The 27,816-nt window shown below is 27.7% G+C and overlaps 2 protein-coding genes across 2 annotated transcripts in view; one reads left to right on the top strand and one right to left on the bottom strand.

Annotated features, from left to right (window-relative positions):
• The window catches only part of Syn (synapsin), a 101,932-nt gene that overhangs the window by 30,393 nt on the left and 43,723 nt on the right, over positions 1-27,816 (top strand). The window lies entirely within an intron of this gene.
• Timp (Tissue inhibitor of metalloproteases) lies at positions 97-26,918 on the bottom strand. Its single transcript, XM_075314393.1, has 5 exons — positions 26,611-26,918; positions 7,220-7,372; positions 4,823-4,908; positions 4,518-4,736; positions 97-638 (listed from the first exon to the last, which is right to left on the bottom strand). Exons 2-5 carry the CDS (start codon positions 7,347-7,349, stop codon positions 438-440), a joined length of 636 nt encoding a protein of 211 aa, XP_075170508.1. The 5' UTR covers positions 7,350-7,372; positions 26,611-26,918; the 3' UTR covers positions 97-437.

Raw genomic sequence — 27,816 nt, forward strand, 5'->3', positions numbered from 1 at the left:
TTTCAACATAAAAAAAAACCATAAACTTTTTTAACTTCGAATTTTGATACCATCAATGGAGGGTTTTTCGATATATTTCGTTTTTTTTTTTTTAAATTTTAAAATCAAATAACATTTCTTTTGTATGATTCATAAGACTTAATAACTATAACACATAAAATTACAATTATACGAAAAAAAAAACATTTATATAATACATTACTAAAATCTAATGGACAGATAGATAAACAATTATTATGGTTAAATGTAGAGAGAAAGACAGAGTGAAAGAGCGAGCGACATCTATGTAACACAACTGTAATCGATGGCAAATAATTTTGGTATATGTTTCGATATGTGTCCCTAGAGTTTTATCGATAGTTTTTTTTTCTCAAACTACAATCCATTTATCGTAAGGATATTAGGAATTTAGCATCAATGGCTTGTGTGTATGTAAGTTAATTACTCGATCTACAATCGTCATAGGATACTGTCTTCCTCCAACGACATTTAATGACGGGCTCCGAGAATGAACGATTTATCGATGGGAAACAGGCACTGTGACGTGTCTCACAATCACTGCCAGAAAATGGTGACCATTTACATTCATCAAATGAAAGATTTTTATCCGAGCTTCTGTTGCCAAAACTGAGTCTTATCTGAAATGAATAGCAGGAAAACATAGAAAATTAAATTTCAGTTACTATTTTGGAACAAGGATCATGCAGCCTACAATGAAAAAGAAATATATTTACTTAGTATTAAATATTAGGCAACCTAAAATTGAGAACAAGCTACTTAGACAATATTTAGAATAAATTTCTTAAAAATAATCAAATTTTAATTTAAAAAAAGTTATTAATCTTTTTTTCAATTTTTTTATTAAATTCTTTAAAATATTAAATTTTTTTAATTTAAAAAAAATATAATTTTTGTTCCTCAAAATTTTTTTTACTTAATGTAGGAAATAAATTTTAAAAAAATGTTGTCCCTCCTTTAAAGTCGTGTGTAGATTGTCCTCAAATTAATTGAAATATTGAATCTTTAGATTTAAGATAAAAACGCTTAAAACATACACATAAAACATTCACGAAAATTTTTCCATTTTAAGTCTTAATTGAGTCGTCCTATAGGGAAAATGTTAAGACCATTTTTTTATTGAACTATCGGGAAATTTTAAGAAAAACAAAATTGTTGCTCAATAATAAAATTTTATTTAAAAGTAAATTTAGCATTTTTTCTTTAAAAAATTTTTTCATTAAATTTAGGATATTTATCTATAAAATTGAGATCCTTCTATTAAAGTCTCGTGCCTTTAAAGTAAGGTAAATTATGCTTTTTGAAATTTTCCATTTTTTTTTAAATTGGTTTAAAAAGCTTTTAATTACAGGGATAGCGTTGAATTAAAAAAAAAAACTTCAAACTTAAACAGTGAATAAAATGTTGAACTCGCGGGAAATTTGAGGGACAAATTTCCTTAAAATTATAAAATTTTATTCAAAAGAAAATTTATCACTTTTTTAAAAAGATTTTTTTTTATTAAATTTCGGATCATTAAAATTTAGATTCTTCTATTAAAGTCTGAAGACTTTAAAGTAAGGCAAATTTTCCTTTAAATGTAATTTTATTTCTATAGAAAATTTTGCGAAAATTTTATTTCTATAGAAAATTTTGCCAAAATTTTATTTCTATAGAAAATTTTGCCAACATTTTATTTCTATAGAAAATTTTGCCAAAATTTTATTCCTATAGAAAATTTTGTCAAAATTTTGACAAAATTTTATTTCTATAGAAATTTTTAATAAATCGCAAAAATTTAGATCCTTCTATTAAAGTATCAAGACTTTAAAGTAAGGCAAATTTTCCTTTAAATGTAATTTTAGTTATAGAAAATTTTGTCAAAATTCTATTTCCATAGAAAATTTTGCCAAAATTCTATTTCTATAGAAAATTTTGGCAAAATTTTATTTCTATAGAAAAATTTGCCAAAAATTTATTTCTATAGACAATTTTGTCAAAATTTTATTTCTATAGAAAATTTTGTCAAAATTTTATTTCTATAGAAAATTTTGTCAAAATTTTATTTCTATAGAAAATTTTGTCAAAATTTTATTTCTATAGAAAATTTTGACAAAATTTTGCTTCTATAGAAAGGTTTTTATTAAATTTCGAATCGTTAAAATTTAGATCCTTCTATTAAAGTCTCAAGCCTTTAAAGTAAGGCAAATTTTCCTTTAAATGTAATTTTATTTATAGCAAATTTTGTCAAAATTCCGTAGAAAATTTTGCCAAAATGTTATTTGTTGTTTTTTATTTCAGCTTAAAACCATACATTGACTAAACTACAAGAGTAGCTTAACCTCAAAATTCGGAGGGTTCAAGTGTGGTTTTTGTTGGGTTTAATAAACTGCCTGAATTTATTCTGATAATTGGTTGATAGTTTTGCTGCAAGTAGATGATGCTGATGAGGAATGTGGTAATTCCGAAACGTGCGTCCATCCAACCATCTTGCAGTCTATAGGGCTTTGCCCAAATAAATTTGACAAACATTCTTTTCCTCTGTTGGTTAAGCTACTCTTGTAGTTTAGTCAATGTATGGTTTTAAGCTGAAATAAAAAACAACAACAATGCTTAAAGAACAAAACCAACAATAACAAAACAAAACAAATGAAAAAGAAGAGGAGGCACGCTCAAAATAAACCCAGCCATGTGAATTCAAATCGATGATTTGACAGTGGCATAGGAAAAGAGATATGTTTGTTTCGAATTTATTTCGGCATAAGCCGGCTATCAATGTAAAACCTTTTTTCGGAGGGTTCAAGTGTGGTTTTTGTTGGGTTTAATAAACTGCCTGAATTTATTCTGATAATTGGTTGATAGTTTTGCTGCAAGTAGATGATGCTGATGAGGAATGTGGTAATTCCGAAACGTGCGTCCATCCAACCATCTTGCAGTCTATAGGGCTTTGCCCAAATAAATTTGACAAACATTCTTTTCCTCTGTTGGTTAAGCTACTCTTGTAGTTTAGTCAATGTATGGTTTTAAGCTGAAATAAAAAACAACAACAATGCTTAAAGAACAAAACCAACAATAACAAAACAAAACAAATGAAAATGTTATTTCTTTAGAAAAAATTGCCAAGATTTTATTTCTATAGAAAATTTTTTAAAAATTTTATTTCTATAGAAATTTTTTTCAAAATTTTATTTCTATAGAAAATGTTGTCAAACTTTTATTTATATAGAAAATGTTGTCAAAATTTTATTTCTATAGAAAATTTTGCCAAAATTTTATTTATATAGAAAATTTTCGCTAAAATTTTATTTATATAGAAAATATTGCCAAAATTTTATTTCTAAAGAAAATTTTGCCAAAATTTTATTTCTAACAAAATTTTGCCAAAATTTTGTCAACATTTTTTTCTGTAGAAAATTTGGTCAAAATTTACTTTATGTAGAACATTTTTTCAAAATTTTATTTCTGTAGAAAATTTTGTCAAAATTTTATTTCTATAGCAAATTTTGCCAAAATTTTATTTCTTTAGAAAATTTTGTAAAAATTTTATTTCTATAGAAAATTTTGCCAAAATTTTATTTCTATAGAAAATGTTATTTATATAGAAAATTTTGTCAAAATTTTATTTCCATAGAAAAATTTGCTAAAATTTTATTTCTATAGAAAATTTTGTCAAAATTTTATTTCTATAGAAAATTTTTTTATAAAATTTCGGATCGCTAAAATTTAGATCCTTCTATTAAAGTCTCAAGCCTTTAAAGTAAGGCAAATTTTCCTTTAAATGTAATTTTATTTATAGAAAATTTTGTCAAAATTCTATTTCCATAGAAAATTTTGCCAAAATTTTATTTCTATAGAAAAATTTGCCAAACATTTTTTTCTATAGAAAATTTTGTCAAAATTTTATTTCTATAGAAAATTTTGTCAAAATTCTATTTCCATAGAAAATTTTGCCAAAATTTTATTTCTATAGACAATTTTTTCAAAATCTTATTTCTGTAAAAATCTTTGACAAACTTTTATTTCTATAGAAAATTTTGTCTATAGAAAATATTGTCAAAATTGTATTTCTATAGAAAATTTTATTTCTATAGAAAACTTTGAAAACTTTTATTTCTATAGAAAATTTTGTCTATAGAAAATATTGTCTAAATTTTATTTCTATAGAAATAAAAATCCAAATTGTATTTCTATAGAAAATTTTGTCCAAATTTAATTTCTATAGAAAAATTTGCCAAATTTTTTGTTCTATAGAAAAATTTGCCAAATTTTTTGTTCTATAGAAAATCTTGCCAAAATTTTATTTCTATAGAAAACTTTGCCAAAATTTTATTTCTATAGAAAATTTTTTCAAAATTTGCTTTCTATAGAAATTTTTTTCAAAATTGTATTTCTATAGAAAATATTGTCAAAATTGTATTTCTATAGAAAACAAATATTTTGGTTTAAGAAAATTATCTTTGAATTAACTGAGATTTTGAAGCGTACATAAACAAATTTCAAAAATCTTTAGTCTTACTTACCCTACAGGAGCAACCTTTCTTATAGGCTCCGGTAAATCCTGTCCTCTCCACAATGCTCATCTTTTTGTATTCTTTATAATATTGACATGAATTCAATTGATTTCCACGTCCAGCAATGACATAAAGTCTACCAAGTTCTAAATTCACACCACACATACTTTCCGAATCGGAGCTCATAATGCGACCATGACGTAAAGTGCGTTGACCTTCATCGTTCATCTGTTTTTGTTATTTGAAAAAAAAAATAAATTTTGTGAATATTTTTGATAAATGTTAAGATTTAAGGAAACAAATTAGAATATTACCTTATATGATTTCTTCACTTGTAGCTTATAGACGACTTTATTGGGTACTAATTTGTTAGATTTTCTCATAACACGAACCAAGGCAACTGAAAGAGAAAAAATTTTTGAAATTTAATTTTTTTTTTTACAAAAAGCCATCTTAAAATTAGAATTTAAAAGGTGGGATGCAAATTAAGGAAAGCGGGGGAGGGGTGTGGTAATAGTTTTTGTGGGGTTTCTCCACCAGCACCACCAATCAATCACCGTCATGAATGGTGATATATTAAAATCAAAAGCTCATTTTCTGTAAGATATTGATAAATTCTTCTAACCGGGAGACTCATAATGTACTTTCAACACTTGGTTCAGCTATGACCCAACTTTTTTTATAGCAATTAAAATTGTGACAAAAATTTCTATAGAAATTAAATTTTGCAAAAATTTTCTAACGAAATAAAATTTTGCAAAAATCTTCTAAAAAATAAAATTTTGAAAAAATTTTCCATAGAAATAAAATTGTGACAAAATTTTCCATAGAAATAAGATTTTGCAAAAATTTTCTAAAGAAATAAAATTTTGCAAAAATTGTCTAAAGAAATAACATTTTGACAAAATTTTCTATAGAAATAAAATTTTGACAAAATTTTCTATAGAAATAAAATTTTGACAAAATTTTCTATAGAAATAAAATTTTGACAAAATTTTCTATAGAAACAATTTTTTGATAAAATTTTCTATAGAAATAAAATTTTGACAAAATTTGCTATAGAAATAAAATTTTGACAAAATTTTCTATATAAATAAAATTTTGACAAAATTTTCTATAGAAATAAAATTTTTATAACATTCTCTATAGAAATAAAATTTTGACAAAATTTTCAATAGAAATAAAATTTTGACAAAATTTTCTATAGAAATAAAATTTTGACAACATTTTCTATAGAAATAAAATTTTGACAAAATTTTCTAAAGAAATAAAATTTTGACAAAATTGTCTAAAAAAATAACATTTTGACAAAATTTTCTATAGAAATAAAATTTTGACTAAATTTTCTATAGAAATAAAATTTTGACAAAATTTTCTATAGAAATAAAATTTTGATAAAATTTCCTATAGAAATAAAATTTTGACAAAATTTTCTAAAGAAATAAAATTTTGACAAAATTGTCTAAAAAAATAACATTTTGACAAAATTTTCTATAGAAATAAAATTTTGACAAAATTTTCTATAGAAATAAAATTTTGATAAAATTTTCTATAGAAATAAAATTTTGACAAAATTTTCTAAAGAAATAAAATTTTGACAAAATTGTCTAAAAAAATAACATTTTGACAAAATTTTCTATAGAAATAAAATTTTGACAAAATTTTCTATAGAAATAAAATTTTGATAAAATTTTCTATAGAAATAAAATTTTGACAAAATTTGCTATAGAAATAACATTTTGACAAAATTTTCTATAGAAATAAAATTTTGACAAAATTTGCTATAGAAATAAAATTTTGATAAAATTTTCTATAGAAATAAAATTTTGACAAAATTTGCTATAGAAATAAAATTTTGACAAAATTTTCTATATAAATAAAATTTTGACAACATTTTCTATAGAAATAAAATTTTGACAACATTTTCTATAGAAATAAAATTTTGACAACATTTTCTATAGAAATAAAATTTTGACAAAATTTTCTATAGAAATAAAATTTTGACAAAATTTTCTATAGAAATAAAATTTTGACAAAATTTTCTATAGAAATAAAATTTTGACAACATTTTCTATAGAAATAAAATTTTGACAAAATTTTCTACAGAAATAAATTTTGGACAATTTTTTCTATAGAAATAAAACTTTTTTCGATGCCTAAAAAATCCGAAAAGTAGACTTTGGTGTACGAAATTATATTTTCGCTTTAAAACTTTGTGACGTGTAGAGAGAGAGAAAGTTGTCGACTCAGAGAGTATTCACATCACTTTTTATATCGTCTTTGGACGCCATAAATATCAAAAAGTCGACTTTGATGTACGAAATCCTTTTTCTGCTATAAAACCTTATAGAGAGGAGAGAGTGATGTGGGCATAGAGATTGATGTGGACACAGAGTGTGTTGATATAAGAATATAATTGATTTAAGAAATTATAATTGAGTATATAGAGAGCAGAGGGGAAATGTCGATTCAGAGAGAATTAACGACTTATGTATTTTATTTGTAAACTTCTAACGTACATACATAATTCAACGTTTTTTTCTGATTAAAAAAAATTGCCTCTCAACTTTTCGAGTTTTTCCAAATTGTGAAAAAAGTAAAATTTGAACATTACAAAAACTCGGCTTCGACTTCGTCAATTTTCGACTTTTGTCTCTCCAAAAAATTATAAATTTCGTGAATAAAATTCCAATAATACGTCTTATTCTTACCATAATCAGCTGTGCAATAATGCTCTTGGGGATGAGCTGGCAAACAAGAACATGCTTTTGCAGGTGTGGCAAAGAATAAAACAGTTAGCATCACTGGACACAAAAGTGTGAATAGTCTCGTAATTTGCATTTTGAGAATTTTTGGATCAATTACTGAAAAGAGAGAAAAGATAAAATTAAAATAATGCAGGAAATTATTAATTGGCTAAATAAAACAGTGATCTAAGTTGCCCAGCAAAAAATGGAAATGGAAGCACTTCTTATGTCTCTAATTTCAATGTACATCCAAGAATGAAGAGCACATAAGAATATTTTTTAAGGTGATATGTAAAAATCATTATTCGCAAATATGAAAAATTGGCAATAAAGATAGGTTGATTTTTATTAAAAAATAATTATCTCATATCACCCACTCACCAGCAATCAACAGATGTAACTGTGAAAAATATTAACACAGATGTAAATGTTTGCATTCATTTTTGAGGAGGTAACAATAACGACATACTACTGGTATATTTATAATGACCCCGTTACACTTGTTTAAATAGAATAACATTTACGTTTTTTTATGACAATTGTAACTGCTATTATTAAACAATGTAATGGATAATTAATGCATTATTCATATTTCTCATCATATTCATTTGAGTTGATTTTTTAAAGGAAAATTAGTATGAATGTGGGTCATAATGTCATCGTCCTTGAAATATTAAGTAAAAAAATATGCTAGCTGGTTAGCCATAATTTGATTAGCAAATAAACAAATAAAATATATTTTTCAAAAAAAAAATTATAATATAAATAAAATAAATTGCTAAAAATACATTTGTCAAAAAAAAAAAAATTAATCTAAACAAAATATTGTTTTCTTATAAGATACTTTTATAAGAGTAAAACTAATGAAATCGCTTTCCTAGTTTATCTAGCCCATGGTGTCTGTCCGTCCATATATATTTGGTGTCCGCTATAAGTAACACTGGCTGTGAAATTAGAACTATTTTTTTAGAAGCGACTAAGATATATGTCATCATGTAAGCGCTGCATAAAGATATTAAACGGAAACGCACCAAAATACCACCAGAATTCTACCAAAAATGGTAGACTTTTTATTGTTTGGTAGATTGGTAGCATTGTTGACGTTTTTGTATAGAAATAACAATTTGACAAAATTTTTGTATAAAAATAAAACTTTGATAAAATTTTCTATAGAAATAAAATTTTGAAAAATTTTTCTAAAGAAATAAAATTTTGACAAATTTCCTATAGAAATACAATTTTGATAAAATTTTCTATAGAAATAAAAATTTGACAAAATTTTCTATATTTGGTATACTCCTGGGTTAAAGAAAATAAAAAAATAAATAAATAAATTTTATAAGTTATATAAATCCACAAATGATGATGTCTTTAGAGATCGTTACACCCATTATTCTCGTGAATTTACATTTCTAAGTAAATTCTTGTACAAACAGTATTTGCTTGATTTCAGTGATAGGATTTTGAATAATTCAAATGCTTTTTGGGATTTTGTGAAATCCCTTAAATCATCTAGAGATTATCCGAGCGTTATGTATTTCAATAATAAATCTGGAAGTTCGACAAATGAAATTGTTAATTTATTTAGTGACTATTTTAAATCCAATTTTGATGAAATTGGAAATGTGAATCATGAGAAGTATATAGATCTGGTTCAACCGTGTGTTGACATCGGATTATTGCAATTGGAATCGAATGACGTTTACGATGCTATTATGAAGTTGAAGGTGTCATATAAAATTGATGCAGATGGATTTTCATATTTTCTTTTGAAGAGTGTAGCTTCCACGGTATGTGTTCCTTTAAGTAAAGTATTTAATAAATCTTTAGTTAATGGAATATACATTAGTAAGTGGAAGAAATCTTACGTAACGCCTGTTTTTAAATCAGGTGATAAGACTAATATTTGTCATTATCGCCCAATTGCTAAGCTCTCAAATATTTCTAAAATTTTTGAACATGCCATTTACCGAAAAATATTCGCAAATGTGAAGCCTTTTCTATCCGATTGTCAACATGGTTTTATTAGTGGCCGCCCGACGACAACTAATCTACTAACTTTTACAAACTTTTGTATTTCCAGTTTCGAGAGAGGTGATCAAATTGATACTATTTATCTTGATTTTTCTAAAGCTTTTGATAAGGTGTCACATTGTTTGTTAATATCTAAACTTGATAAAATGGGTTTCCATTCTCAAACTTTGAGATGGATGAAATCTTATTTAAGTCACAGAGTGTTTATGGTTCAAATAGATGGGGTTTGTTCTAGGCCTTATATAGGTACTTCTGAGTTTCCACAAGGAAGTGTTTTGGGCCCACTCCTTTTTAATATTTTTATGAATGACATTTCCAGATGCATTTCTTACTCCAGATGTCTACTATATGCGGATGATATTAAGATTTATTAAAATGTTAATAATTTGTTAGATGGTATAAAATTGCAAAAGGATATTACTTCTGTAGTTAATTGGTGTGACTGGAATAAATTGTCATTAAGCATTGACAAGTGTCGTTATATGTGCTTTGTTAGGAGACATTTCCCAATTTTTATTGAATTTTATGTGAGGAATAAGCGATTAATGCAAGTTCACGAGATTATAGATTTGGGAGTACAAAGCGTACAAAGCTTTGGCATTTATTAAACGACATTCATCTCAGTTCCTTGACCCTTATGTGCATATATATATATATATATATATATATATATATATATATATATATATATATATATATATATATATATATATATATATATATATATATATATATATATATATATATATATATATATATATATATATATATATATATATATATATATATATATATATATATATATCTTTTGTTCGCTCGAAACTGGAGTACGCTAACCTCGTTTGGAGACCTTCTTCTGTTTCCTTGGTAAACAGAGTTGAGAGGGTGCAACAAAAATTTATAAAGTTTGCCTTGTCTTCGTTGCATTTTGAACAGCCTATTCCTTCATATGATTCACGTTGTAAATTAATTAAACTTCCAACTTTACTCATTAGCGTAGCTAGGCAATTTTCCTAGGGGGGGCTATAGCCCCCTAGCTGAAAATTTATAGACTGAACTTATAGGTTCAATTAATGTTTTATTTCATAAAAATGAAAAACAATATAGGCATCAAAATAAATCGACAATTAATTTATAATAAAGCAACTAAAAGTAGTTCCACACTTTTCCCAGCAAAAAAATTGGCAGTTGTTCTAATGTCACAATTTTAAAAGCACTTCCAAAAATGTCCTCACAAAGAAGTTAATTATTTTAACTACACAGGAAGTTTTTTTACTTCATTTTTTCATATATATATATTTTTTTTTAAAGGTAAGAATAAATAAAATGGTACAAATTATTCAAATTTTGCTACAAAAATGCTAATTTCATTATAGATATTTTTATAGAATTTTTGAAAATATTCGAGGGAAAACGTTTCAAACAAGCGTTAGAATGCATTAAAAATCATAAAAAATATAAAAATTAATTGTTTGAAAAAATATAACAAAATTTTTTAATTCACATTCAAAACACTGAATTTGGATCACAACTTAAGAAGTGATGCAAATTCATTGCAACGGCTGTTGAAACGGTGGATATTCGTTCTATGACAATTTCATATTACATAAGCCGCCAATTTTGCACCACTTCCGGACCCAAAAAGAAGATTTTCACTTCTTTTTGGCTATGCTTTTTTGCAGCATTATTAAGATATTAATTTATGAAGGAATAGTATCAATTACTATTTTTTTTTAAATTAAATTGACTAAACCAGACTAAACAAAATAATAAAGGAGCTTTAGTTATTCAACTAAATCAAAAGTTCAACCACAGATTTATTTTATAAATATCAGATTTCAAACATTGCCATCGGCAACTGCTACCACAACCAAAGTAATTCGATTGTGCATGAAAGTCTTTAGCGGAACTTTGTGCGGTTGTATATACTTGTTTAATTTTTAGAAAAATTTAAAATCGTAAATAGGTTTTCAAATTCTGGGGGGCTAAAATTTTTCTGGGGGGGTCTAAGCCCCCTCCCCAGAGCCCTTCCTACGCTTATGACTTTACTAAGTCGTAGTAAATTGCAGTCTATTATGTTCTTATATAAAATTATTTGTGGATTTTTTGATTGTTCTAATCTTTTAGAATTAATTTTCTTTAATGTGCCTCCTTTACATAGGACTAATTATACTATGAATGAGCCATTATTGCGGTGTCTTCGAGAATTCAATTCAATATCTGAAATATATAATTTAGATTTCTCACTCAGTGAAACTGAATTTAAGTATATTTTAGAAATAATTTATTATTAAGCGGTAGTCTGTAAGGATTTATATCCATAGACTTAAAAATAAATAAATAAATAAAGTTTTGACAAATTTTCTATTGAAATAAAATTTTGACAAATTTTCTATAGAAATAAAATTTTTACAAAATTTTCTTTCTATAGAAATACAATTTTGATAAAATTTTCTAGAGACATAAAATTTTGACATAATTTTCTAGAGAAATAAAATTTTCACAAAATAATTTTTTTGTGTGGCAGTCGTGCCACTCGAACCAACTCAACGGCTTAGAGCAAAAGTGTCCAAAAGGATATAGAAATAAAAATTTGACAAAATTTTTGTATAAAAATAAAATTTTGACAAAATTTCCTTTAGAAATAAAATTTTGATAAAATTTTCTAGAAAAATAAAATTTTGACAATAAAATTTTTATAAAATTTTCTAGAGAAATCAAATTTTTACACAATTTCCTTTAGAAATGAAATTTTGATAAAATGTCCTATAGAAATAAAATTTTCACAAAAAAATTCTATAAAAATGAAATTTTGACAAAATTTTCTATAGAAATAAAATTTTGACAAAATTTTCTATAGAAATAAAATTTTGACAAAATTTTCTATAGAAATAAAATTTTGACAAAATTTTATATAGAAATAAAATTTTGACAAAATTTTCTATTGAAATAAAATTTTGACAAAATTTTCTATTGAAATCAAATTTTGACAAAAGAAATAAAATTTTGACACAATTTCCTTTAGAAATGAAATTTTGTTAAAATTTCCAATAGAAATAAAATGTTCACAAAAATTTCTATAGAAATAAAATGTTGACAAATTTTCTATTGAAATAAAATTTTGACAAATTTTCTATAGAAATAAAATTTTGACACAATTTCCTATAGAAATAAAATTTTGACACAATTTTCTAAGAAATAAAATTTTGATACAATTTTTTTGACAAAATTTCCTACAGAAATAAAATTTTGCCACTCGAGTCGACTCACCGTTAATAGAGCATGAAATGTAGATGCATTGCAGGCAGAAAAAAAAGAATAAAGAATTTTGCGATTTTTGAAAAATTCGGCTTTCAAATATTACCCATTAGGAAATGTCAACTTTTCGATTTTTGGAAAATTTTAAAAAATTCATATTTCTCCCTTTGAGTTTTGCCAGCATAAAAAGTGGACTATTGGCATAACAAAAAGTCCATTAGTCGATTTTCGACTTGTATATCTCTAATTCATTTACTTATTTACTATTAAGCGGCCCTATTCCGGCTTAATTCTTTAAAGTTATTATATTATTCAACTAAACAGACAGACAGCAATGCTACAATCAATTTACAACATCGTATATGAAACCGCATTGGCTGAGACTCTAATAATATCCATCCAGCATGCAAAATCCCAAATAAGTAAAGCTGATAATTCCTAATGCGATAATTCTTTACATTTGACTTTCCCATAAGTATAACGAATTTTTCTTCGGCAAAGGCCATAATTTCATTTTGCGCCCACAATGGATTCCTCCCCAACAGAAAAATAGAGAACAATATATTTATCGATTTTTATATAAGCCCATTTTATTTATTAGCAACGGTCGTTTAGATTTCCACGTATTCCCCTCAAAAACGCATATATTGCCTTTTCATACATTTAAGATTATTGAAAGGTGACAATATTTCAAATTTAAGTTGTAGGAGTGTTGTTGTTATTTTGTGTGTGTGTCTGTGTGGCAAAAATAAACAAACTAGATGCCGATCATTGACAAAAAACATAAAGTATTTCTGTGTGATATGGACGGGTTAAGAAGACAGAATTGAAGGGGTTCGTATGTTTACATTTTAGATTTGCATAGATTTTTTCTATATTTCCATGATAGACTGGGAGATAGAGAGAGAGAGAGAGAGAGGGCAGACTGGATGACATGAATAAGACCATAGAAATCTAACTGTAAATAGTAATTAGCTTTATTCTCACCCAATGTGAGGTGAGTAATAATTACATCATATTGTATCATTTACATATGCAACTACTGTTGTTGCCATATAAATGTATCTAACATAAATGAAATTGGGATATAAACATTATTTTACAGTACCATACACAGTTAATTAAAATATGAAACTATTAGTTAATTTATCTAGGATTCTATTGAAGCTTTGAATAAAAGTACATGGATGCGTATGATTTATTTTCATTTAATAATATGGAAGGTTGCTGATGTATGTATGTAGGTTCGTTTTGAAAGGTATGCTAAAATTCATGTTCTGCATCAACTCTCTTGACATATTGGTATTTGGCATACTTGGTAGTAGTAATAGAAGGAATTGTAATAATTTTTAAGAAGATTCTTGTAAGTAATGAGCTTATTTTTAACATCTTAACTAATGCTGAAAATGGAAATAAATTCCAAAAAAATAACCAAACATTGAAAACATTTCCCAGCAAAAAATTTGGAAGTTCTTCTAAAGGCACAACTTTAAAAGCACTTCCAAAAATGATGTTCTTTATTTTAGCTACACAGAAAATTCTTTTAATTAAAATTTTTATAACTCGACTTTTTCATATTTTAATGTGTATTTTAAACTTTTTTTGTTTCAAATAAGTTAAAAACTGGGTCAGAATTAATAAAATGGTACAAATTATTAAAATTTTGTCGAAAAAATGCAATATTCATTCTAGAAAAATTGTGAATTTTTGTATTTTTTTCGGTCAAACGTTTCAGACAAGCGTTAGAATGCATAAAAAATCATAAAAAAATTAAATAAATTATTTATTTCGCAAAATATCACAATTTTTTTTTTAATTCACATCCAAAACACTGAATTCGGATCACACCTTAAGAAGTGATACAAATTCAGTGTAACAGCTGTTGAAATGGTGACAATCCCATGTTAAATTCATCGCTTCTGCGCCAATTTTGCTCCGCTTCCGGATCCAAAAATAACATTTTCACTGCTTTTATGACAACGCTTTTTTTCTGGGTTCTTTTTGTAACAGAGATTAGATTCATGTTTTTCTATTTAAATACCGCTTTGCAATGAGCATTAACTTATGTAAAATCCAAGTATTTAATAATCTAAATTATTTACCTAAACCACTGCTGATTAGAAGGTGTCGGTGTTCTAGCGCGAATAATGATTAGTTCGATCACCTCTAACAGTTTTTGAACTATAATAGGTTTTTATTAATAACCGATTCATTAGATTTTATAAGCAAATCAATTCTATGAATTGATAATAGTACAGCTGACATCAGCCAATATAACCCATAAAGTCCTAAGTTTGTGGTTGAAATCAAAACTAACAAAACAAAATAAGAGTAAACACAAGACTTTCTAATCAAATGTCAACATAATATCAATATATTATAATTATTAATTTTAATTACATTATTTCCTTTAAGTTTTCTTCCTTTAACCGTAGAAAGCTTATCCTACTGAAAGTCACGAATATGATGATTTGTCATCATGTGGACAAAATTTGTGGATTTTTGTTATAAATGTTTCGTGCGAAAAATCCAGGATTGTATAAATATGTGTTTGAAAATGCTCAAAACAAAGATTTTGCATTTATGTTATTCTGCGCTAACATTTTTTATATGGAGTATAACAGTTTTTCGTGCGAAAACGTGATCTTAGTACTAGGCTTATAACAAAAAAAAAATAACTTTTTTGGTACTCATTTTCATGAGGGAGAGCGAAAAACTAAAAAGGGCATACGTCTCTCAGACGTAGATAAGCTGTCAAGGGTTAAAATTAACACAGTAAAGAATAATAACGGTGAAATGTTTTGATTTTCACCAATTAACAAACCACCGAACTTTATAATATGAGAGAGCCAGAAAGAGTAGCACCAAAAATATATAACTGTAAATGTACATTTGCTTTATTCTCACCTAATGAGAGGTGAGTAATAATTACGCTAGTACACTATACCAGGGATGGAAAATGCAGTACTATAGTACTTTTCTCAATACTTTTTCTCACTGGTCAGTACCGTAGTACCCCCGCGAATGATTTAGTACCTTTTGTGTAGTCATTTTTGAGCCGATATATAGTACAACAGTTTTGACAAAATATTTTAATATTTTAAGAAAGTCTTTAACAAACTTATTTGCTAATAGTCTTTTAAAAATTTGGCAAAACAGACAAGTTCACGCGGGAATAAAATCTCGATATTGTAAAAGCAATAGTCACAGATACGATGTTTTAGTCGAAAAACCACGTGATTCTATATTACGCTTCCACACGAACACTATCTAGATAAGAAGTTATCGATCGAGTTCTAAAATAATGCAAAATATTACAATTTATGTCGAAACTTGAGAAAAAAGTAATGTACCAAAATTTGGAGAAAAATTTAACAACAATTTTTATTTTGCAAAAATAAAGAAAATATTGTCAACATTTTATTTCTATATGAAATTTTGTCAAAATTTTATTTCTATAGGAAATTTTGTCAAAATTTTATTTCTAGAGGAAAATTTGTCAACATTTTTTTTCTATAGAAAATTTTGTCAAGATTTTATTTCTATAGGAAATTTTGTCAAAATTTTATTTCTATATGAAATTTTGTCAAAATTTTATTTCTATAGGAAATTTTGTCAAATTTTGTTTTATAGAGTGTCAAAATTTTATTTCTGTAGGAAATTTTGTCAAAATTTTATTTCTTAGGAAATTTTGTCAAAATTTTATTTCTTAGGAAATTTTGTCAAAATTTTATTTCTATAGGAAATTTTGTCAAAATTTTATTTCTATAGAACATTTTGTCAAAATATTATTTCTATAGAACATTTTCTCAAAATTTTATTTCTATAGAAAATTTTGTCAAAATTTTATTTCTATAGGAAATGTTGTCAAAATTTTATTTCTATAGGAAATTTTGTCAAAATTTTATTTATTTATTGTAATTTCTATAGGAAATTTTGTCAAAATTTTATTTCTATAGGAAATTTTGTCAAAATTTTATTTCTATAGAAAATTTTGTCAAAATTTTATTTCTATACAACATTTTACCAAAATTTTATTTCTATAGGATATTTTGTCAAAATTTTATTTCTATAGAAAATTTTGTCAACATTTTATTTCTATAGAAAATTTTGTCAACATTTTATTTCTCTAGAAAATTTTGTCAACATTTTATTTCTATAGGAATTGTCAAAATTTTATTTCTATAGGAAATTTTGTCAAAATTTTATTTCTATAAGAAATTTTGTAAAAATTTTATTTCTTAGGAAATTTTGTCAAAATTTTATTTCTATAGGAAATTTTGTCAAAATTTTATTTCTATGGGAAATTTTGTCAAAATTATATTTCTATAGGAAATTTTTGTCAAAATTTTATTTCTATACGAAATTTTGTCAAAATTTTATTTCTATAGGAAATTTTGTCAAAATTTTATTTCTATAGAAAATTGTTTAAACATTTTATTTCTATAGAAAATTTTGTCAAAATTTTATTTCTATAGGATATTTTGTCAAAATTTTATTTCTATAGAAAATTTTGTCAAAATTTTATTTCTATAGAAAATTTTCTCAAAATTTTATTTCTATCGAAAATTGTGTCAAAATTTAATTTCTATAGAAAATTTTGTCAAAATTTTATTTCTATAGAAAATTTTGTCAATATTTTATTTCTATAGAAAATTTTGTCAAAAATTTATTTTTATTTATCCACAGAAAATTTATGTAGTACCATAAAGTAGAGCTGTGGCAGTCGCGATACTACGGTAGTCTTTTTAAGCGAATATAAGACTAAAAAAAGAAAATATTTAAGATTTAGGAGTTGGCAAACAAAATCTTATTTTCTTTAAAATTCAATTTAAGGGAGCTCTTGACAATTATTTTCCAGTGGAATTTTTATTAAAATTTAGTGGAAAATACTTTTTCGCTCAAAAAAGTACCTTTTGTGTACTTTCTTAAAAATTGTATTTTCCATCCCTGCACTATACCATATATCAATGTTGCTGACATAAATATGTAGTAATCAAATATTAATGAAACTGGGAGATAAATGTTAGTTAACAGTGTCATATTAACGTATATACGAAGCTATACATAAAACTTAACTTAATATGCTTAATATCCATAGGTATGTAGAAAAGTTAAACAAATACTACATAAACTTTTCTTACAACACATGAATTCATTTATATAAATTATGATTTTTCCGGTTTAAGGAGAATTTAATATTTAATACAATATTTAATATCAAATACATATATAAAATCTGTATTCTAATCTTATATGTTTACTCAAATAATTACTGATTAGCAATAGTCTGAGTTTTTCCTTACGATCAGGTCACTCCCCTTTAACAGTTTTTGAACTACAGCAGATTCTGTTGATTGCCTATCCGTCAGATTTGATAAGTAAAACAACGAAGCGTAATATTTGTAAATATTTAGTATTTTTGCAAACTTATTCAATTTACTAGGTTGTGTTGATATTGCTACTGATAATTTGAGGTGTTTAAATTTTCTACGAATGCTATGATACTGATAATTATAACAATAAATTTTTTATTCATAAATAAATAATACCTCTCATCGATTTTAAAACTTTTATGTTTTTGTTTTTTTGCTAATAACCGCTCTGTCAAAGTTGGTATGTAAACAATTGAACGTGATATTTAGGTATTTAAATATACACATAAATTTTTTTCAGAAATATTTTAAATGCTATCGTACACCAATTTATATGATTAGGCGCGTGCCAATCTAGCTTTTGATTATTTCACGTGTTTATATACAATGAGAAGAGAAGCTATACTTATTCACGTTTGTTTGTTGTGTTTTTCTTATTATTTCAAGCAACGCGGTATATTCCACGGCAAATTAAATCGTCATAACTCAAGTTACTAATTGGGCATGTTAAAATTATGACTGTAGGAATGTCTGTATTGGATTATTAGTTATTTCCATTAAATTTAGAAAATTTGCTGCTTTGAAGTAATGCGCATTTTCCTTATGAATTATTATTGAATTTTTGCAGATTTTGATACACTGAAAAAACAGTGAACCCACCAGGAAGAAAAATTTCGGTTAATTTTAGAAAATTTTGAATATTTTTAGAAATTTTTAACTAAACAGTATAACAAACGCTGGCATCACGCCGATGTCATAAAAATAAGTTAATATTTTTCGACAAATTCAAGAAAATTTATTAGACATAATTAAGTTTTTTCACTTGTTAAAGAAAATTTTGTAGTTTGAAGGAAAAAATTGGAGTTCAAAATTGCAAGAATGTCTTTAGTGACATACGAAGTTCACGATGAACGCATTTTTAGTAAAATTTACAAAATTAAAGAAATATTGAACTATTTTGTGGAAGACACAAATTTAGTTAATCTTTATCCTTCATTTGTGTATATTTTTTTCCTGGGTTTTAGTTAATTTAACTAACGTACACAAAAAATTATTAGAGTAGAGGAAACTTTCTCCAAACATAATAATTCCATGAACTAAAATATAGTTAAATTGGCTTTAGTGAAATAGAGAGTTCACTTTTTTTTGAGTGTAGTGAAGATAAATTTCAAATACAACCCAAAATTACTCAAATAATTACTGATTAGCAATGGACTGAATAGTCTAAGTGAGCCTGATACATCGGGCTGCCATCTAACCTAACCCAAAACTTTCAAAAGTGTACACTCAAAATATAGTTTACTTGGTTTAAATATTTTAACCTTCCTTTAAGGATTCTGGTATTGATTCCGAATTGAGTGATTGATTGAGCCAAAGATGTTGATTCTTTAAAATAAAGACATTTTTATCTAACTTAAATTCTATCCCCTATAAAATTAAAATTGGGATATACATATGTCTCATTTATCCAATTTTCATTGCGGGTTAATTTAACTGAACATTTTTTAGCAGTTAAGTTAACATATGTTACTAACAGACACTGGTTACCTAAACTACCCAGAAAAAGAACAAAAATATGTTCGCGAATCAGTTCTTTTAAAGCGCATCCCGGGTTCCTCTATTATATGCTATTTGGCCCATTTAATTGAAATTACTTGTTATTAATTTTGGATTGATTAATGTCGCAAAAAAAGTATAGAAAATCAACAAAAAGGTAAATAAAACCAAGTAAGGAAAGTCTAAAGTCGGGCGGGGCCGACTATACTATACCCTGCACCACTTTGTAGATCTAAATTTTCGATACCATATCACATCCGTCAAATGTGTTGTGTGCTATATATAAAGGTTTGTCCCAAATACATACATTTAAATATCACTCGATCTGGACAGAATTTGATAGACTTCTACAAAATCTATAGACTCAAAATTAAAGTCGGCTAATGCACTAGGTTGGAACACAATGTTAGTAAAAAAATATGGGAAACATTTAAATCTGAAGCAATTTTAAGGAAACTTCGCAAAAGTTTATTTATGATTTATCGCTCGATATATATGTATTAGAAGTTTAGGAAAGTTAGAGTCATTTTTACAACTTTTCGACTAAGCAGTGGCGATTTTACAAGGAAAATGTTGGTATTTTGACCATTTTTGTCGAAATCAGAAAAACATATATATGGGAGCTATATCTAAATCTGAACCGATTTCAATCAAATTTGGTACGCATAGCTACAATGCTAATTCTACTCCCTGTGCAAAATTTCGACTAAATCGGAGTTAAAAATTGGCCTCTGTGGTCATATGAGTGTAAATCGGGCGAAAGCTATATATGGGAGATATATCAAAATCTGAACCGATTTCAACCAAATTTAGCACGCATAGCTACAATGCTAATTCTACTCCCTGTGCAAAATTTCAACTAAATCGGAGTTAAAAAATGGTCTCTGTGGTCATATGAGTGTAAATCGGGCGAAAGCTATATATGGGAGATATATATAAATCTGAACCGATTTCAACCAAATTTGGCACGCATAGCTACAATGCTAATTCTACTCCCTGTGCAAAATTTCAACTCAATCGGAGCAAAAAAATTGGCCTCTGTGGTCATATGAGTGTAAATCGGGCGAAAGCTATATATGGGAGATATATATAAATCTGAACCGATTTCAACCAAATTTGACACACATAGCTACAATGCTAATTCCACTCCCTGTGCAAAATTTCAATTAAATCGGAGTAAAAGATTGGTCACTGTGGTCATATGAGTGTAAATCGGGCGAACGCTATATATGGGAGATATATATAAATCTGAACCGATTTCAACCAAATTTGACACGCATATCTACAATGCTAACTCCCTGTGCAAAATTTCAACTAAATCGGAGTAAAATATTGGCCACTGTGGTCATATGAGTGTAAATCGGGCGAACGATATATATGGAAGCTATATCTAAATCTGAACCGATTTCAATAAAATTTGGCACACTTGACTACACTACTAATTGTACTCCTAGTGCAAAATTTCAACCAAATTGGGCAAAAACTCTGACTTCTGGGGCCATATAAGTCCATATCGGGCGAAAAATATATATGGAAGCTATATCTAAATCTGAACCGATTTCAATAAAATTCGGCACACTTGACTACACTACTAATTGTACTCCTAGTGCAAAATTTCAACCAAATTGGGGTAAAACTCTGGCTTCGGGGGCCATATAAGTCCATATCGGGCGAAAAATATATATGGAAGCTATATCTAAATCTGAACCGATTTCAATAAAATTTGGCACACTTGACTATAGTACTAATTGTTCTTCTTGTGCAAGATTTTAGGCAAATTAAGGAAAAACTCTGGCTTCTCGGGCCATATAAGACCATATCGGGCGAAATATATATGGGAGCTATATCTAAATCTGAACCGATTTCTTCCAAAATCAATAGGGTTCTATTCTGAGCCAAAACTCATACTTGTGCCAAATTTGAAGTCAATTGGACTAAAACTGCGACCTAGACTTTGATTACAAAAATGTGTTCACGGACAGACTATATCGACTCTGGAGCCCACTTTGAGCATTTTTGACAAAGACACCATGTGTCTATCTCGTCTCCTTCTGGAGAGTATAATAATGAGAATAAAAAAATTCAATTGTAAAAATTAGATAATAGAAAAAATTTTATAATAAATATTCATAAAAACTAAAACTGAAATTGTCGATTTTTTGTTTTACTTTTTTTTTTAATTTCTTCATTCAAATGAACTTCTGCGGCAAAACTTCAAAAGCAATTAAAGGATTCGCAAATGGATTACTTCCGTCCTATGACAAACCCACGTAAAAATAATTGAAAAAGATCGAATTTTGCCCTATTTCCGATTAACAAGTTGAGGATCTAAACAAATTTTTCGAAGCTATTTGCCTAGTGGATAACTCTAACGGATAATCAAAACTGATTTCTTCACTTTAAGGAAATTGTGCTTTACTTCAAAGATATAAAGAACCGAAATTTCAAAATATTTATTTATTTGTATAATCTTTTATATAAGGTCAATAATGTTTTCAGTGTACACTCAGAAAAAAGTTTACTTGAATCCAAAGATTTTGACTTTCCCATAAGGATTTTGGTATTGAATCCGAGCCAAAGATTCGGCTTCTTTAATATAAAGACATTTTTTAACTACCTATCTGGCCTTAAATCTAAGATCAATAAAATTAAAATTAAGATACAGATCTCATTTATCGAATTTTGTTTCTCTTTTCGCGGTATATTAATAAAACTATTCACGTACAAACAAACACACGTTTAAAAATCCAACTTATAACGGATATCTCAAAGTAAAAAATGTTTTCTGTATTCAAAAAAAAAAAACTTTAAACCAAAGATGCTAAATTCTCAAAATAAGTCTTTGCCTATATTTGAAGCTTTTTCATCTTAAATCCAAAGATTCAATATTTCAGCTAATTTAAGGACAATTTCTTTAAATAAAAATGTGTTTCTTTACTTTTAAGGCAAATTTGCCTTAGTTCAAAGACATGCGACCTTAGAGGAAGGACGCAAATTTACAAAATTTGTGTCCTAAATTTAATTTTGAAAAAGTTTTGAAGTAAAGATTCTAAACTTTATTTTAATTAAAATTTCATTATTTTAAAGAAATTTTTCCTTAATATTTTGTAAATTTCACATTCTAAAATTGAGGTTGCGTAATTTTTAATATCACGTAAATATTTTTTTCAGTGTATAGAACCTTAAAAACTTTATTTTAAAGAAGCTGCACCCTCGCTCAATACAAAAATTCTTAAGATAACATAAAAATCTTTAGATCGAAGTAAAAGGTGAGAGTCAGCTAGGGTAGTTCGGATAACACCAAAAAACAGCATGTCCGATTTCAAAAATTTTGTCTTTACACAAATTATTTTGGTATTGATTCCGGGCCAAACAAGCGGAGTACTGAAATAAGGACAAATTTAAGAGCCAATTCTCTTTTTTAACCCTTTCACTACCGACATTCGAAAAAGACACCAAATTCTATTTCCCACTTAGTTTCGATTTATTTCTCCATGTTATTTTAAAGTAGAAACTTTAATCTAAATAAGCTATAAATGTTGTCCATATTGGTGAGGTCTAAATTACATTTTTATAAACTTCTTTAACAATAAACGAAAAATACGAAAATTTGAGACAATTTTTCTACTATATATTTCTAGTAAATGGACATTTATATAAAAACTATAGCTGATACTTTTTCGTTTTTTTTTTGTATTTTTTCTCATACTTTGAAAGATTTTATAAGCCAAATAGCGCTTATTTTCTTAAGGCCATTTGGTCACAATTCAAAAATAAAATTTTCAGAACAAGCTCATATAGTTCTTGAAGTAATTGAGGTAGGTTTTCAAAATGACAAGTTTTGTTCTACATGCTGTTAGTACAAGTAAAAACAGAAGAAAAACAAGTATATACGGCCGTAAGTTCGGCCAGGCCGTATCTTATGTACCCTCTACCATGGATTGCGTAGAATTTTCTGTAAAGACTGTCATCCCCAATCGAATTACTTGCGTTGTGGTAATGCTTACCAATGGCAAGGTATCTTAAAACTTCTTAACATCGTTTTCTAAATTGTGAGTTAGTCCATACGTGGTATATATTAGACAAAAAAGTTATGTATAGGTAAGTCTACAAATAATTACGATATGAACTTTTGCGCGGTACGTAGAGAGCCAGAATTGAAATATGGAGGTCGCTTATATGGGGGCTACAATTGTGAACTTGATATGGAGCAATTTTTGTGTGATTGGGATCGATTTATCTGAGGGCTATATACTATAGACCGATATGGACCTAGTTAGGCATGGTTGTTAACGGACATATACCAGCACAATGTACAGAATTTCAACTGACTCGGATGAAATTTGCTCCTCCAAGAGGCTCCAAAACCAAATCTCGGGATCGGTTTATATGGGGGCTATATATGAATATGAACTGATATGGACCACTTTTGTCATGGTTGTTAAATATCATATACTACCACCACGTACCAAATTTCAACCAGATCGGATGAATTTTGCTTCTCCAAAAGGCACCGGAAGTCAAATCTGGGGATCGGTTTATATGGGATTATATATAATTATGGACTCATATGAACCAATTCCTGCATGGTTGGTGGATACCATATACTAACATCACGTACCAAATTTCAACCGAATCGGATAAATTTTGCTCTTCCAAGGGGCTCTGAGATCAAATCTGGGGATCGGTTTATATGGGGGCTATATATAATTATGGACCGATTTCGACCAATTTTTGCATGGGTGTTTGAGGCCATTATTAACACCACGTACCAAATTTCAACTGATTCAGATGAATTTTGGTCTTCCAAGAGGCTCCGATCTGGGGATCGGTTTATATGGGGTCTATATATAATTATGGACCGATGTGGACCACTTTTTCATAGTTATTAGAGACCATATACTAACACTATGTACCAAATTTCAGCCTGATTGGATGACATTTGCTTCTCTCGGAGGCTCTGTAAGCCAAATCTGGGGATCGGTTTATATGGGGGCTATATATAATTATGCACCGATGTGGACCAATTTTTGCATGATTGTTAAAGATCATATGCTAACACTATGTACCAAATTTCAGCCGGATCGGATGAAATTTGCTTCTCTCGGAGGCTCTGCAACCCAAATCTGGGGATCGGTTTATATGGGGGCTATATATAATTATGCACCGATGTGGACCAATTTTTGCATGATTGTTAAAGATCATATGCTAACACTATGTACCAAATTTCAGCCGGATCGGATGAAATTTGCTTCTCTTAGAGGATTCGCAAGCCAAATCTGGGGGTCCGTTTATATGGGGGCTATACGTAAAAGTGGACCGATATGGCCCATTTACAATACCATCCGACCTACATCAATAACAACTACTTGTGCCAAGTTTCAAGTCGATAGCTTGTTTCGTTCGGAAGTTAGCGTGATTTCAACAGACGGGCGGACGGACGGACATGCTAAAATCGACTCAGAACCACCCTCCTACGGTGGAGGGTATAATAACAGTTTTTAACATTAGGTTTATTTCGGTAGTGAAAGGGTTAAGTTTTGTGTACGTCATTCTAGAAATTTTAAAATATTCGTTTTTTTTAAGCTATTTTCTTCAGAGAGTCCTCTACAATTATCTTAACGACAACTTAAATTTGCAAATTCACACTCGACTTCAAGTAGAAAATATAGGTACTTTGTTTCGAGTAAAAAAGTTTTTTAAAAAAATCTCCTATTTTCGAACACTTTTTCGCTTTGTAGCAAAGATGCAAAAAATCAACAAGACGATTTCATTAATTCTTTAAGAATTTTATTGTTATTATTATTTATTTTAGCAAACCCAATTTATACACAAAACGACTTCATTGCAAAGTTTATCGACTTTTGGACAAGGAAAAAAAAATTTAATATCAGAAAAATGCATCTTCTATGCTAAGCAAAATTCGTATTCGTATTTTAAGGACATAAAATCTTTGGCCTCATGTCCATATTTTTTTTCTCAGTGTGCATGCGGAAGTAATTGGAGTATATTTGTTGTATATTTATTGCCGAAAAAACAAGCAATAGGCTACTACAACAACAATACCAAACACATCGTCATATCATGTTTACACCTTGTTGAGGGCATGCTCACACTAACAACAACAACAACAATTGTGAGATATCCGTTATTTACTCTCTTAAATTAAGATTACGCTGTACCAATGTGAAACCTTTTTCAATTTACCTTTCGTTACTTAATGTATAATAAAATAAAAATTTTCTCCTAATATCCATATTTTTAATAATATTAGGGTATTTTATAGCCGGCTATAATTTTTCTGTTTTCCCCCTAAATGTTTGTTATTGAATGGTTTCTTGAGGACGTTTGACAATACTATAAACGGTGTGTGTGTGCGTGTGTCTGACATACGCATATTTACGTATGAGTATTTTTGTATGGCTACGCGAAAGAAAAAACAAGCACACTAAAAATAGATGAAAAATCGAATGAAATGATGACGATACTGGCGATTAGCTCATAGCGCGAAAACCAATGAAATTGAATGGAAGACATTTGTTTGTCGCCGAAATTTATGAGATTCTCGAGGTTGTCATTCAAATGTTGTCGTAAACATAAACGCCAAGAGTGTGAGTGAGTGTGAGTATTCACTCCTCCAAAGATGTATCGATAATCTGTAAACATTGATCCGTACACATGTTCGCTCATACGTCTCTTTCTTCGTTCGCCCAAAATATGACAAGTCTTTATGGAGAATATGTCAAATGCTTGAATGAGATTCAAGTGAACATAACGATGGCAGCAACAACAATAACAGCTAAAACATCAATAGCCGTTGTTTATGAGATATGATGTTTGGTGCTGTAATCATATGTGTAGTCGGACAATCAATGACCTTTGACATAAACCATTATGACAAGTAGCACATAGCAGACAAATTTCATAAGACAGAGCAACAACATCAAAATTTATGAGACACAAAATATTGAAAAAAAAAAACACCACTATTATTACGCACAAATCTAATTAGGTTTGTATGTACGGCACCCTCACTTTGATCAAAACAAAAAATAAAAGAACTACAAATATTTATCATTCGCCTCAATGTGCCCATTCTTGTATGCATTTTGTTTCTTCTCCTTCACTTACCACCATCAATTTTATTACAACAAATCTGTATTTAATGTACTTGTAGCGTTTTGTGTTTTCAATTAAAAATGATTAATTTCGTTCACTTCACTTATTCTCAAATGAAATCATTTGTTCACTAAAGCATTCTTAGGCACTTTGGCCAGAAATATTTTGAGATTTTCTAAAGTTAAGAAGCTAGTATTACACACAGATCAATGGTAGCAAAATAGAAATATTTTACAATAATACACGACGATGATTTCTACGCGTTGTCGTACAACGAAAACGACGTCCGAATCGATGGCTAAAAGATTGGCGACTGAACTAAATTCAGAAAATTTTACGGTTTTTAGTGAAACCAAAATAATGCTCTCAGTCTCTATTTATTCTCACACACTGTTATCATTCTCATTTTTCATTTGCAATATCCAATGCAATTTGCATGTTTTGATTTTCTCTATGTTCTTGTTTTGAGATGCATTCTTATTCTCAATTCATTGTGCAAATCTGAATATCTCACTCTCTCTCTCTCTCTCTAAGCACAGTGTCTTGAAATTCTTGATATTTTTTGATTAATCTATAACCACAACAACAACAACAAAACATACAATATACTATTAATAAAAATAATTAAATATGTCTATGTTTCTTGGAACTGAAAAATTATTGGTTAGCATAACAATTATACAGAGCAAGAAAACAAATCTCGGAGCTTATAATTCATTTTACATTGAGCAAATATGCAAGAACTTAATTATTCTCAGAATTGTAATAAAATGCATTTTTAATGCAAGTGATTTACATATACAATAGAATGAGTAGTTAATAGTTCATAGTTTATAGCAGGTCAATTGATGGCACGATTAAATCCATCTCATACTTCACAAGACGCCTACAGAAATTTTGATAACTGAAGTTAGTTTAGGATTTACAGCATTTAGAAGCAACTTCTTGAAAAATATAATTAAAGCTAAATTTTGGTTTAATGACAAATTTTCAGCTATTGTCCTACAATAATCAACCGTAAGGTTTCGTTGTTACCAACCTGCAAACAAGAAGGAGCATTAGCAGAGACAGCCTTACATTGCTTTATTTTTTCCCACAGTGCGCGATGAAAGCCTTGACAGATCAAATTGATGATTCAAAATTTTTCACGGTGAACAATGATGTCAGCTAGAGATGTCGTTAGCGTCGCTGATGGTCTTGTACATAATATAACCTGGA

This window comes from Haematobia irritans, chromosome 1, assembly GCF_050003625.1.
Source record: "Haematobia irritans isolate KBUSLIRL chromosome 1, ASM5000362v1, whole genome shotgun sequence".
NCBI lineage: Eukaryota > Metazoa > Arthropoda > Insecta > Diptera > Muscidae > Haematobia > Haematobia irritans.